Source organism: Crotalus tigris, unplaced genomic scaffold (assembly GCF_016545835.1).
Source record: "Crotalus tigris isolate CLP2741 ecotype Arizona unplaced genomic scaffold, ASM1654583v1 scf7180000018498.346397, whole genome shotgun sequence".
NCBI classification, from domain to species: Eukaryota; Metazoa; Chordata; class Lepidosauria; order Squamata; family Viperidae; genus Crotalus; species Crotalus tigris.
The window spans coordinates 238926-254217 of NW_024097041.1; the positions used below are offsets into that span (position 1 = coordinate 238926).

At 39.7% G+C, this 15292-nt stretch overlaps 1 protein-coding gene across 1 annotated transcript; it reads left to right on the top strand.

The window, feature by feature from the left end:
- Positions 1-1723: 1723 nt before the first annotated feature.
- Positions 1724-15292, top strand: CHORDC1 (cysteine and histidine rich domain containing 1). The gene is made up of 11 exons (XM_039353142.1): positions 1724-1881; positions 4847-4896; positions 5636-5692; positions 6099-6259; positions 6604-6704; positions 6939-6997; positions 8008-8078; positions 8208-8313; positions 11121-11240; positions 12847-12909; positions 13990-15292. Exons 1-11 carry the CDS (start codon positions 1818-1820, stop codon positions 14140-14142), a joined length of 1005 nt encoding a protein of 334 aa, XP_039209076.1. The 5' UTR covers positions 1724-1817; the 3' UTR covers positions 14143-15292.

The following is a 15292-nucleotide window of genomic DNA, read 5'->3' on the forward strand; positions in this document are numbered from 1 at the left end:
CAATACATACAACAGTATTCTTAGCTATCTGCAAGGAAACCCAAACAAGGCAAATGGAAAAAACATACATTTGGCTGGAAAAGAGACCAGCCTAAATTCTGCCCTAACAAGATGGCAGCAAAAAGCTAACCTTGGTTGATCTTGAAAGATGCTAAGCAGGACTGCCAGGCTACCGTGGGAAATCAGCACACCCTCCCCAGAAGGAAATATTAAAGAGGCAGAAAAGCATGCCCAGTTTTTTTAATAGCCCAAGTCTCCCTCCCCCAAACAGAAACCAGCTCTATAGAAATGCAGATGTAAATAATCCAGGAAAGTTGGAGGAAGCTTACGAAGACAAAGAAACCTAAAATCTACATACCCCACCCAAACTCTAAGACAGAATTGGATTAACCCAGATGCACACTCAAACTCAGATCAAAGTTCATACAACGGGAACAACTCCAAACAAGATGGTATAAAAACCCACTCCCTACATGTGCTCACTCTTTTTTCTTCCAGAGCCATCTTTCTGTCTGGCTCTCTTCTTCAATAAACTGCAAACTTCTTTCTAAAGCAGTCACCATGTTGTTTATTCCTGGCTTGGACTGAACCATGATGAAGACTTTTCCTTCAACCATTGAATGAAGGATTGTCAGAAAATCCCATGAAAAATAACTAGAAACTCCAACAGCAATGTTCCAGTATCTGAGGGGCTGCCACAAGGCAGAGGGGGTCATGTTATTCACCAAAGTATCAGAGGGCAGGACAAGAAACAATGGTTGGAAACTGACCAAAGAGAGAAGCAACCTGGAATTGAGGAGAAATTTTCTAACAGTGAGGACAATTAACCAGTGGAACAGCTTGCCTTCAGAGTTTTTTAAGAAGAGACTAGACAGTCACTTGTCTGAGATGGTATAGGTTCTCCTGTTTGAGCAGGGGGCTGGACTAGAAGACCTCCAAGGTCCCTTCCAGCTCTATTCTATTCTATTATTATTCTATTCTATTTTAAACTATTTTCTAGCTCTGCAGAGTTGACATAGATTGAAATTGTCCGCCTCTTACAGCCTGAATCTGTGCTGATGGGTTCAGAAGTACTTCTACAGTTGTGTTTGTACTGTGTTTGTTAAAGATTAAAGCTCCAATTATTACATATAGAACATAGAACATCATCAAAGTTGGAAGGGGCCTTGGAGGTCTTCTAGTCCAACCCGCTGTTCAAACAGGAGATCCCTATACCATTCTAGACAAATGGTTTGTCCACTCTCTTCTTAAAAGCCTCCAGTGATGGAGCACCCACAACTTTAAAGCGTCCCGAAAGCAATTCCTTCTCCGCTCCTCCATGCCTCTCTTCTCCTCCTTCCTTCTCCTCTCCCACCTGTATCTTGCGCGCCCATTGCTCTTTGTCCTACAAGCAATCCGTTCACACGTAACACCTTTAACCCGGTTCCTGGACTGACTTGATTTCCCGGATTGGTGCAAGACCCAGAACGGACCGCGCTAGCTCCGCTACAAACAAACATTTCTTGCCCAAGTTAATAATCGCCAGGATGAACTTTGCAAAAAACAGCTGCCCGACTCGCCTCTCTCCGAGCAAACTTAAACTCGCGCCCTAAGCCTGTCCGCCGCTCCAAAATGCGCATGCGCCGCTCATCTCCCTCCCATTCCAAGCGCCGGTGGGTTCTGCGCCTGCGCCCACCGGCTCAACTCCGCGAAGTTTCGCGAACGTTCCCGAAAGTGCCGATTGGCACCGTCCGGAATGAGGAAGAGGCGGCGACTTCCTTCCTGTCAATCACTCAGTCAATAGTGCAGGATCGACCGGCTTTGCTCCTTCACCCGCCATGGATCTGCTCTGCTACAACCGGGGATGCGGGCAGCGCTTCGACCCCGCCACCAACACGGAAGGTGAGCGCCTTTCCCCCCGAATCGTCGCCTTCCCGCCTTCCAGAGAGCGGGAACTCTAGTCCCCATGGTCCGCAGCCAGCACGGCCGGCAGAGAGCGATGGGATTTGGAGCCACAGCTCCTCAGGAGGGAAGGCCGTGTTACGGGTGCTTATGGGGATGGTAGTCCCGCTAGTCTGGGGAGGGCGAAGGGGGTTGTGGAAACTTTGTGGTTGGGGGAAGGTTTAGCCTGCCTGACGGATTGTGGGGGAGGCGGAAAAACAAAACCTCGGAGGAAGGGAGAAGCCTACCAGAAAGCCCCTCGAAGATAGATGGACTTCAACTCCCAGAATCCCCCAGCCAGCCTTTCTGGTTAGGGAATTCTGGGAGTTGAAGTCCACCCGTCTTCAAGCGGCCCAGATTGAGAGACATCGACTTGGAGCAGGGGTTCTCAACCTTGGCAACTTTAAGACTTGTGGACTTCAACTCCCAGAAGTCCTCAGCCAGCAAAGCTGGCTGAGGAATTCTGGGAGTTGAAGTCCACAAGTCTTAAAGTTGCCAAGGTTGAGAACCCCTGACTTGGAGCCTCCTTTGGAGTCCAACTTGACCCCTGAATTTCTCTTGACCACTCCGGCTAAAGTGATCTGTGGTGATATAAATAAAATAAATGTATTTATACGTAAGAGCGTAGGTACACCCGTATGTATGTGTGTATATATGTATGTATGCATATAGCATACTTGTATATGTGTTATGTATGTGTACACTTTTGAGAGCAGACAACAGAATTTCATTTTTTAATGTGTGCCAGTGTGTCCACAGTAAAAAAAAAAAAAAAATGACAAAGGTTATCTTAAATAAAACAGAATGGCAGGATTGTCTTCTTCCTGGATGGTGTTTTGACTTGCCTGCTAAATGGGCAGCTGTGGAATTTGGTCTGACTCCATTTGGACTGTCAAGGTCCCCTAAGGTCATTAGTGCTAATCATCGGTGGTAAACTCTATATAACACGGTTTTACAGTGTTCAACAACACAGGAGTGGTCCATAACTGCCTTTTTGTAGAATGCTCTTTGACTTCTTCATCTGGTACACCTCAACACCTGTCTGGCCTACAACCCTGGTAGTCCACTTTTGAGATCTGTAAAAGTTTGCTAGGGATAGTAAAGAAGAAAAGAGAGGAGACTTATATACAATTGTTATACACAATAGGCTTTCAAGAAATACACAGAAACTTAAGTTGGCTGGTGCTTTGGTCAGCTTGAGATGTCCCCTTAAGATGTCCCCTGCGGCCAAAAGCTTGATTATTGTCATAATTGTTCATTATCTGATGGATTTTAATTTTTCAGTTGTATGAATCTTATGATTGCTTTACATTCTGTGTTTTTTAATTGCCATAAGCTGCTTTAAATATTGTAATAAGCTGAAATAATAGTACACATGTACTTCTCACCTATTGGCAACTCCACAATCCCTGTAAATGATGTTTGACAAGTTCCAGCAGGTGAAAACATGTGGGTTCTTCTGTGCTTTATTAACAGCTTTCCCCCCTTCAGATCTGGATCACTGCACATCCCTTGTAACATAAGATAGCATTTGGGATATTAGCAATTTTGTGTGTGGGGGGGGGTGAGCATTCTTAGCCCCCTTTTGCATATGTGGAAATGTTTAATTATAACTTCTAATACCTAAACTGAAATCATTGTTAAGTACTTTTTGGAAGTTGCAAATATGTACATGCCTATCTTTTTCTTCCATGTCTCTTTTCAGCAGCAGTTTTCACCACATCTTTTTTAACCTTATGATATTTTGTGATAATGTTAAAGAAGAATACTTTGTCAGAAAGAAACTGCATGGATTGAATGGTTGAAACACCAGCAGACTGTGACCAGCAATCTCCTTCCATGTCTTCTACCTTTGGGAAGGCTTTAATTGTTATTTTTCAAAATGTTTTCCCGAATGGAGTTCTTTGTGGCATGTGTTCATCCTCGATCAGTAAAGAATTGGCAACAACATAGCAGAGGGCTAGTGAATGTAATGTACAGTCATTTTTAATGTGTGCCAATGTGCCCACAGTAAAAAAAAAATGACAATAAAGGTTATCTAATTCTCAATATTTATAGTAGCTACTTTCTGTAAAGATGCGAACATTGAATTGGTTAATACTGAAACCTCAGTTGTGAATGTGTTTGTCAGACGATTCAAATTTTTTGCTCTGTTGCATGTGCGTGAATGACCATGAAATCACTGCAGATACTGATTGCAGTTACAAATTTTGGCAAGTAGGCAAAGTCACAAATACAGAATAATGTGAATAATGTGAATAATGATAATCTACTATATTTATCCCCATCCCCTTATCTGATGTTTAGATGTCATTGATTGTTTTGCTGAGTTCTTCCTTTTTTAAAAAAAAAACATGATTTAAATATTTGTGAGGTAATACTAATATTTCTGCGGAGTTTATGTGGTGGTCATTAAGGAAGAACTTTATTTCTCTTGCACAGTTAATAGTTCAACCCTATTTTAGAACATAACTTTAAGCAATATGCATGACATTCATGTGGAATGTACACTTATAATGCTTGGTGGGATACGTGTTGTACAAATGAAAGTTTAATATAACAGAATTATGATTTACTAAGAAAAAAATCAGTTATATTTCTTTATATAGCAAATATTATATACTGTGGCAGTAATAACTAGAGCAAATATTATTATATAATACACTGCGGCAGTAATAACTAAATGACATTCTCTTTCCCCGAATAGCCTACATTCTAAATTTAGACTAACAGAACCCAGCAGAGATGAGAGAGAGGGAAGGACAATCAATCAGTAGAGAAAAGGAATTTGTAGGGAATTGCAGGCTTTGCTTCATATCTTGAAAGTGTCACTGTTGCATAAGACTAAATTGTTCAGCCAAATATTGCTTCATATAAAGTTACTCACTGCTGAGTTTGGCTGAGCTATCTTTTTTTTCTTTTTTAGAATCATGCACATACCACCCAGGTGTCCCTGTCTTTCATGATGCTCTTAAAGTAAGTGGGCAAATATAAATTTTTTCAACAGCTTTTAAAAAACTGAAACTAAATCATTTAATTCAGTTAATTCAAGTGTCGACATGACCTCTGTCAGTTTTCCTCAAATAACACTGACCTTCGGTATAAATACAGGCTAAATCATGGGGGGGGGGGAGAAGGAAGGTTGGTACATGCAGCCAACTGAATTGTGTGGAATTCTTTTCAGTTTATTCATTTGGGGGGGCTCAGTCGGGCAGAAGGATATTTACTAGATAATGATTCATATTTTGTAAAGTTAATTAACTTGTTTCATTGCTTAATCAAGCCTTAGTTTGATTAAGTACAAACAGAGATGAAAAGAAATGATGCAACTGAAAGACAAAAAATAGGAACCATGTCAAATAACTTAAGAGGAATATAGCACCATCAGATTAGCGTAAAATCTTCTTCTTTGTAGTTCACATGATTTTTAATAATATTCACCAGAAGCTGGAGAGCAACCATCCTAGATGGGAGGAGGGCTCAAGAAAGGATTTAGCTTGGTCTCCCTAACTAAACACAACAGGTCTAGGTCTAAACTCCTTCCCCTTGAATCACTTAGACCTTATTTGGTCTTTTCTAGACAAAATTTGCCAGTCTGGGTAGATTCTTGTACTATAGGCAGAGAACAATAAGGTAGCTCTATACGTGTGGGTCTGGTTGTTTGCACCTGACACTCGATAAGATTTAAATGTTCAATGTTGCCATATTTTTATAGGGCTGGTCGTGCTGTAAAAGAAGAACGACAGACTTTTCTGATTTCTTAAGCATTAAGGTATGTATTAGCTATGTAGGTTTTATTTATACTATAGTATGATATTAGTGCTTGAGTGCCAAATTCAATCAATTAAATTTTCCAGGAAGGCGAACACATGCAAATGCTGGCTGGTTTTATTTAATTTCCTACATGGCACATGGTGTTTAAATGGAACTCTTACTATCTAAGCTTTTTAAAGCACAGGATCTCTGCTGTCCTAACATCTTACAATAGGTGAAGAACAGAAGTTGGTGTAGGTGTATACATATGATTACTCTAGTTGAAAAAAAAAAAGGAATATCCGTTTAACCAAGCATACAAATTAGAATGATAAAGAATCTGAAGGCTAATAAGAAAGGAGACATTTTCAATTACATCGATAGAACTGAGTAGCAATTTGTATTAAACTGTGTTTTTACAACAGGGTTGCACCAAGGGCTTCCATAATAGTGAGAAACCCCCTGAACCACTCAAACCTGAAGTGAAAACTACTTGTGAACAAAAAGAATTAACTGATCTGAAACCTAAATTTCAAGAGCACATAATTCAAGCACCAAAGCCAATAGAAGCAATTGAAAGACCCAGGTAACAATACTACGATAACACCAATTAAGATTGGCAATAATGTCAAGTCAACTTCATAGGTTATAACTTCATTTTTGTTATATTTATTACTGGCTGTCTAAGTAAGCATAATGTGTTAAGTGTATTTTATTTTACTTTTTTCCCTGAAGAGAAGAAACCCAAAATATCTTTGTAAAGCAACCTCAGATAAAATTGTAAACCTATAATATAATCCTTTTTAATGATAATAACTACCAAGAAAATTAATATGAAGAACTCTTTTTTAACTTCTTTTAAATATTCAAAATATTTAGTTGTTGAGACTGAATAATTAAAATGATGCATTTTTCCCTATGATTCCTTAGTTCTGATGAACCAATGAGCTGCTTGCAGTTGAAAGTGTCAGCTTCCTTGAAACAGTCATTAGAAAAGCTAAAACTATCAGCGGAAAATGAAATAAAAAAGGGTATGTAGCTTAGTAACATTCCAAAGGATTTTTACCAGAGAATGTGTTGTGTCCATTATTATTATCATAATACTCCATTCGTACAGTGTGCACGGTGTTTTCATGTTTGAAAAGCAAACATCCTGGACACAAAATACTCACTACGAGTGCTTCTCTGATCTCTTGTACATCCCCCCCAATTTCTTTTAAGCATGAAAACTTAGAAACATTCTAAAGAGAGTTCTTATTTTACAGAAGATGATGGCGATGAGATAAAGATTGGGACTATGTGCAAAAATGCAGGTTGTTCAAAGGTAAATATCTTAAATCTTAGATAAACAACACAGTAGACCTTCTGTTTTATTTCAAGTGGGTTTTTTTTAGTACAGACCTGCTAACCAATATTAGATCAACATATCCCATGAATAGGGGTGTGTGTGTGTGTGTGTGTGTGTGTGTGTGTAATACAGCTGCCTAGCATGCAAGCTGCCCAGGTTCGAATCCCAGAGGGGTATGACTAGCTGATGAGAGCTAAAGAGCTTGAAATAGCTATACTAGTCTCCCACTAACTCTTCGTCAGCCACAAACTTTTGAATTTACAGTATTCACAGTATGTGACGTCTGCCTGCAAAACATGTTCCTAGATTGGAGCAAAACGCAGAACAGACTGATTTATATTTGGTAGACCGGTGCTTCGCCCAACAGATAAGATATATCAAAGTGCATTTTCTTGCATTCTGAGCAAAGGGAGTTTTCACCCATTTTCTTATTTTTGAACACACGTTAATCAAGCCAACAATATTGTTAATTTAAACAAAGTCTAAAATTGAAATATTGGTCCAAATCTGCATAGCTAAATATTTTTCCAAAGTCCCTCAAAAAGAGCCACAGAAAAGCATTCCCTCCTCCCCCTTTCTTTCTCCTCCAGACAGCTGGAGGACACTTGGCTAATTGCGAGGCTCTCTTAGCTAATGACCAGTGGGAATTGCAAATTAATAAAAACGGCTATGAACCTGCATCACTTCTTCCTGCTTGGGAAGCATTGGGAAACAGAATGTCTATGGAGATTCCCAGTCATCCAGGTCACGATGGTCCCAAGGGTGCTTTTTCAAAAGGCAACTGAACTTTGTTTTTTCTTTGAAGACGTTTCGCTTCTCATCCGAGAAACTTCTTCAGTTCTGATTCAATCAGAATCAGAGAAGTGAAATGTCTTCAAGGAAAAACAAAATCCAGTTGCCCTTTGAAAAAGTACCTTTGGGACATTGGGATGCAGCCTGCTATAATTCAGTGGCTAATGAATTATTTTCTGCTAACGTTTCCCTAGACATTTGAAGGACCAAGCAGCACAGAAGATGTGTGTATTTATCATGCTGGTGTGCCCATATTCCACGAAGGGTGGGTATTGTGTGGCTTAATTAATTCTTAAAAATTTATATAGCCAAGCAGAATGTTTGGATTACTTGCCATAATGCTATGTGATTCTATGCAGTGTTTTTTTTTTCTCCTGCTCTTTGTAACATATAGGATGAAGTATTGGAGTTGTTGTAAGAGGAAAACATCAGACTTTAATACTTTTTTGGCTCAAGAGGGCTGCACAACAGGAACACATCTATGGATTAAGAAGGATGCCGTAAGTAGTTGCAGCTGTATTGTTTGACTGGATTGATTGGAAAAATCTAAATATTTTTGGCTTTGCTTTTAGTCCATTCGTACCTTAAGATAAAAGCTTGAATTCTGTAAAATTTCATATACAGGAAAGAAGTGATAGTTTGAACAGTACAGGTAGTTCTTGGCTTACAACAGTTCATTTAGTGACCGTTCACAGTTACAATGGCACTGAAAAAAATTTGACTTATGCCCGGTTTTTCACACTTACAACTGTTGCAGCATCCCCACGTTCACATGATCAAAATTGCGAGAATTGGGTATGTCTAGTTTAACGAAGAGAAGGACAAGGGGGGACATGATAGCAGTATTCCAATATCTCAGGGGCTGCCATAAAGAAGATGGAATTAAGCTATTTTCCAAAGCACCTGAAGGCAGGACAAGAAGCAACGGGTGGAAACTCATCAAGGAGAGAAGCAACCTAGAACTAAGGAGAAACTTCCTGACAGTGAGAACAATTAATCAGTGGAACAGCTTGCCCCAGAAGCAGTAAATGCTCCAACACTGGAAGTTTTTAAGAAGAGACTGGACAGCCATTTGTCCGAAATGGTGTAGGGTTTCCTGCCCGAGCAGGGGGTTGGACTAGATGACCTCCAAGGTCCCTTCCAACTTTACTACTTTACTAATTCTTTACTAATTTACTTACTAATTCCTATTTATGACGGTTGCAGTGTCCCAGGGTCATGTGATCAGCTTTTGCAACCTTCTGACAAGCAAAGTCAGTGGGAAGCCAGATTCACTTAACAGCTGTGTTACTGACTTAACAACTGCATTGATTCACTGAACAACTATGACAAGAAAGGTCGTAAAATGGGAGAAAATTCACTTAACAAATATTTCATTTTGCAACAGAAATGTTTGTTTCAATTGTGGTCGTAAGTTGAAGACTACCTGTATTTAGAGGATCCTCTATATAGAATGAAATGAAGGATTTATACATTAAACACATTTTACAAACATACTTCTTTGAGTTGTTCGGGCAGTTGCTAGTAGGTTATTCTATGCCTTATTCCACAGGTTAATCTCTTTTTCTAAAAATGCCATTGTACCAGAGGTTTAGCTCTAATTGTCCTTTTGAAGCACATTGCCAGCAAGATTTTGAAAAGTGTTTATTTATTTTTACCCCATCTTTTATTATTTTTATAAATAACTCAAAAATTAAAACATCGAAAATGACATTGATGGGTCCTTGAACAGGAGAGCTTAGGTAGAACTGTATGTTGTGTCTTCCACTCAGCATTAAACCTTAATCATACAGATTCCTTAGAATTGTCCAGAAAATATATTCTATGTATATTCTTTTTCCTACAAGAGGGGAGGGTGTCCTCAAAACTGGGTTACCCGTCTCACTTGATCCAGTAGATTAACCTATGGCTAGAATGGGAAAGAAACACCTTCCCATCACTTTGCTAATTGTTCTTGTCTAGCTCCAGTAAGCAAGGTATATGAGGACCTGTTCCTCTCCTGTTTAGCTCTCTGATGACTGGAGCTGGCAGATATTAGTAGCACTTAGACATATATACCATGTAGTGCTTTACAGACCTCTCTAAACAGTTTACAGAGTCAACATATTGTCCCCAACAATCTGGGTCCTCATTTTACCAACGTTGGAAAAATGGAAGGCTGAATCAACCTTGAGCCCATCAGGATCGAACTGCTGGCTGTGGGCAGAGCTTGCCTGCGATACTGCATTCTAACCACTGTGCCATCGGGCCTCCTATAGAAAAATCAAAGGAATCCATATAATTAAGGTTTGATGCATGGTAGATCATGATAAAATTCCTGGGCACAAATATTGATATTTGTTGAAGAAATATATTTTATTTGTGGAGCAGCCTTTTTACAAGTAGTCCTTGACTTAATGACCAATAACTGCGACCATAACTTCTTTTGTTAAGCTAGTCCCATCCAATTTAACAATCTTTTTGCAATAGTTGTTAAATGAATCATTGCAGTTGTTAAGTGAACCTCACATTGTTAAACAAATTCCACTTGTTTGTCAGAAGCCATCTGGGAAGGTTGCAAATGATGATCACTGGACCTCGGGACATATGCAACGATTATAAATACATGTCAGTAGCCAATCATCCAAATGTTGATTACGTGACCACAGGTCTGCTGCAACAGTTATAAACATGAGGATCAGTTGTAAGTCACTTTTATTAGGGCTGTTGTAACTTCAAATGATCACTAAATAAATGGCTGTAAACTGAGGACTACCTGTATTCCTTTTTATGACAGTACTGTTAAGAGTCTCTCTTGCAATGAACTTGCTGGAGTCGATTGTGCAAGTAGACAGGAGACAAAGTAATGGGGACTTACAAAGTTCTAGGACAGTGTTTCCCAAACTTGACAATTTTAAGGCATGAGGACTTCAACTCCCAGAATTCCACAGCCAGCAATGCTGGCTGTGGAATTCTGGGAGTTGAAGTCCACATGCCTTAAAATTGTCGAGTTTGGGAAACACTGTTCTAGGAGGTTTGGGTCTACCTTTCATAACCTTAGGAAAACTTAAATTTAAAAAATATATTTCTGTGCCTTGTCCTACTTGGTAGGGTGGAAAAAGTACAGATTCCTTTTGTTAGTTAAAGACACAGGTTCTGCCAACTGGGGATAATCTTCCTTTTGCATAAATGTTCCCATACTAGTTTTTAGGGAAAGTTTCTGTTCCAAACTGTGGCTGACAATGGCAATCTTCACTCCAATGGAAAAATAGATAGCAGAGATTTTTTGTAATGGAAAATTAACCGTGTTTGTCTGCTCAACTTTAAGGGGAAGAAGGTGGTCCCCTGCAGACACGATTGGCATCAAACTGGACGTGAGGTGACAATTTCAATCTATGCGAAGAATTCCATTCCTGAACTTAGCCGAGTAGAGGCAAACAGTACATTAGTAAGTTATTCTTTTGCTTTGGTGGGGCTGATGTACATGCGTAGACTTTTGGTTGATTGATTCATTGATTGTTGTTATTAGTTGCGAAGTCGTGTCCGACCCATCACAACCCCATGAACAACGTTCCTCCAGGCCTTCCTGTCCTCTACCATCTTTTGGAGTCCGTTTAAGCCCACGCCTACCACTTCAGTGATTCCACCCAGCCACCTCATTCTCTGTCGTCCCTTTCTTCTATTGCCCTCAATCTTTCCCAGCATTAGGCTCTTCTCCAGTGAGTCCTTCCTTCTCATTAGGTGGCCCAAGTACTTGATTTTCAACTTCAAGATCTGGCCTTCTAAAGAGCAGTCGGGGTTGATCTCTTCTAGGACTGACCGGTTTGATCGCCTTGCAGTCCAGGGGACTCGCAGGAGTCTTCTCCAGCACCATAGTATGTTTACATACCATCAAGTCGGTATTGACTCTCAGTTTACAGAGATAGTTTCCCCATGATGATCTGCCCCTGACCTGGTACTTCAGCTCATCCAATGATGTTCTTATTACCACTGTAATGAGTTAGGTTTTACCATCAAAAAACAGAAACAGATTTCAGGATACTGCATTAGAAAGCAGGGGTTATGTGAGACATCTTCCATAGAGCAACCTGACATTAAACTATGTCTATTAAATTAGTTACAGTAAAGGATATGCACACAAAGGATAAACATGTAGAGGTAGTCTTAGTTCTTTATAGTTTTTTTATTTGAGGCTGATTAAAAAGCTAATTGCCTGTCGGATGGAGGATATAACAATATAATGGGTACGCAATTGGCTCAAAGAGTAATCATCAAATTGTAGGCAGGTCTTAAGTGAGATGACACATAGTCCAGAACTGGAGCTTGTAATTTTTAACATTTTCATTGGATGAGAACATAGAGGGATCTCTTATCAAATTTGTAGAGGGCATAACATCGGGTGGCATAATTAATATTCAGAGGACAAAAAAAAATTCAAGTTAGAGGGATGGGCTGAAAATAGCAATGTAATATAATAGAAGCAAATACAGCATTCTTGACTTAGAAATTTAGCACATGGAAACAAGGTGGCAAATACTGGATTAATAATGGCAGTTGTGAAAAAGAGATCCGGGTGATTGGCAAATTGGATATGAGCCAGTGGTGCGAAAAAGACAGATGCAATTTTATAAGGCATCAGTCGATACACAATTTCCCAACTGTGGGATTAATCATTCTGTTTCACTATGTTTTATTTGATTATCTGAGATGGTATCAAGTTTGGAGCACCATGCTTTAAGAAGGACTCAGAGAAATGGCAGCAGGATAATCTAGAAATAAAGTTTTATAAAGAGTGGTTGAAGAATTGAAAATTCTGTTTTTCTTTCATACAGTGTTTCTCAGTCTTGGCCAGTTGAAGATGGGTGGACTTCAACTGGCTGGGAAATTCTGGGAGAGGAAGTTCATCCATCTTCAGCTGGCCAAGGCTGAGAAACACTGCTTTCATATATTTAAAAGGAAGGGTTATTTCCAAGTAGTAATAATAGACCTGGCTGGATAAATGTGAGTAAACGTGCATTTCTATTTTATTGCATAAACCTTCCTTTCTTTTGCAGGTAAATATCCATATTGTGTTTGAAGGCGATAAGGTGTTCAGTCAGAATCTGAATTTATGGGGTGTAAGTACATAATTCTGCTACAAATTTTCAAGTTTCTCTTGAAGCCTTTTTTTATGGATTCTGTTGTCAGACTTTCCTAACGGGGTGTGATTGTGTTTTTAGAAATAGGCAAATGCCAAAGTCTGGTTGACTGTTGTGGCAGGTGGTTGATGAATGGATTCTGGGCACATAAGTCATTATTAAAAGGGTGATTTGAAAAATTCCACATGGCACCGGTCAATCAGTTTTTCATTCATCACAAGCACAGCCTATTAGAAAATGAGTTAAAAACCTAGCACGCTGTCCTTTGACTCTCTTGAAATAAAACGGTGACATTTAGGGTAGATTGTGTAACTGCTTATTGATCTCAGAAATATAGATAAGCATTCAAAACTGCTGTTACCAGTTTCCTGTTTTAATACTTTGGGAGCAAAATTTCCTATTCATTTGCCAAGAACAGATAGTCCTTGGCTTATGACCACAATTGAGCCCAACATTTCTGTTGCTAAGTGAAACCGTTGTTCAGTTAATTTTGCTGCATTTTACGGCCATTCTTGCCACAGTTGTTCAGCGAATCGCTGCAGTTGTTTACGTTAGTAACACCGTTGTTAAGTGAATCTGGCTTCCCCCATTGGCTTTTCCTTGCCAGAAGGCCGCAGAAGGTGATCATGTGACCCCAGGACTCTAGCCGTCATAAATAGGAGCCAGTTGCCAAGAGTCTGAATTTTGATCACGTGACCATGGGGATGCTGCAGTGGTCATAAGTGTGAAAAATGGTCCTAAGTCACTTTTTTCAGTGCCATTGTAACTTCGGTCACTAGGCTGTAAGTCGAGGACTGCCTGTGTTCATTTTATGCACAATTATTTCAAAGGTAATATTGAGTCATGTGTACAAGTTGGATTCCCCCCCCCCCAGATTTGATGAACTTGAACTAAGAAGCCTCTTTCTGAAGTTATAATAGTGCTTACCGGTTTTTCTTTAATGAATAAGGACTATCATGTATTGATACTATAATTGCCCACTGAGTGTATCGCATTTAAGGGGGTCCATAAGCCACCCAGTTTACTGCTTGAGCTGAGTCCGCTATTTTCCTCTTCCAGGTGATTGATGTGAAAAGAAGCTACGTAAATATGACCGCTACAAAGATTGAGCTCACCATGAGGAAAGCTGAGCCCATGTTATGGGCAGGCTTGGAACTCCCAGCATCCAAATTGCAACCCAAAGAGCCTCAAAACATTGTGGGACAAGCTTGAAATCTGAAAAAGGGTCTGGCTGCTGTGCCTGGTGAAATGGTGACTTGGCGTTTTAACCCAGATTGATTTTATAGGCAGCCCACTTTTTAAAATATTTTCATTCCAGCTCAAGTGCAGTGCATGGCTTTTTAAGCAGTAGGGCAGACCACTGGTTTTGTTGTACCAACTCCTTATTTTGCCCAGTTATGGCTGATGCTTGTAGAAACCTTGCAAACCTCAGAATTTTCTCTGTCATCCTTATAAAGGGAGCATGTGTTCTCATTGGCCCAAACTAAACAACGTCTAGAAACTAATCGCCCCTAGCATTTTTCCAGGAAGCAGCCTCTTATATATTGAGAATCCAAGTCAAATTTTCATTTGGTAGTTAGATGCGTGCAAGATTCTTGTTTCTCAGTCTGTAGCAAGGAGAGAGCACAGGGGGTTATTGCTGCGTTTCTGTATCACCTTTTTTTCATGTCATTTGATGCAGAAGTAGAATGGCAGAGAAAAATCTGATGGTTTTAGAGTTGTCTGTGCAAAGAAGCTGGTGATTCTTTTTTTTTTAATTCTTTGGAATTCAGGAAATATAGTGTCAGTGAGCTGCTGAGCTACCTCTGTGCACTTATTCAGAAAGCCAAGGCTTTCCAAGAACAAAAATTTCCAGGCACTGGAAATTTTGGGTCACCGGGCGCTGTTTCATTTGCTTCTCTTATGCCTTGCCCTCCACCATAGAGGAAACAGCATATACAAAATGTCCATATTTGCACATCTGATTCTGGCAGCTGTGCTTTTCTGATCAATTTTTCCATCTCCTTTGTGGTAAAGCAAATAAGGCATCTTGGTATATACTGAGACTCTCAGTTTGCTACCTTTTGCCAAAAGTGTGACTTTTAATGGGAATAGGGGAAGCTGGGAGGGATGAAATTCCTGCAACAAGTGCAAAATGGTCAGCTTCCTGCAAAGCTAGGATCTTTGTATAAATTCCAAAGTGTGTTGCAGAATAAGTTACTGAACTTTTCGTATACTTGAAGATGGCAAAACTACTATGGAAGCAGAAGGTCTCAGTGGCAACACTCAAGTCCTAAGTGACTGCACGAAGAAGGAGGGGACTTTTTTAAAAAGTATGGTTACTTGTATTTATAATACTTCTTATTTTTTTAAAAAAGAAAAA

Excerpts from the sequence above, each read along its gene's own strand:
- CHORDC1 (XM_039353142.1), top strand. The coding sequence starts at position 1,818 with ATGGATCTGCTCTGCTACAACCGGGGATGCGGGCAGCGCTTCGACCCC. Across the intron at positions 5,693-6,098 it reads CTGATTTCTTAAGCATTAAG|GGTTGCACCAAGGGCTTCCA; the intron begins GTATGTATTAGC and ends TTTTTACAACAG. Across the intron at positions 12,910-13,989 it reads AGAATCTGAATTTATGGGGT|GTGATTGATGTGAAAAGAAG; the intron begins GTAAGTACATAA and ends TTCCTCTTCCAG.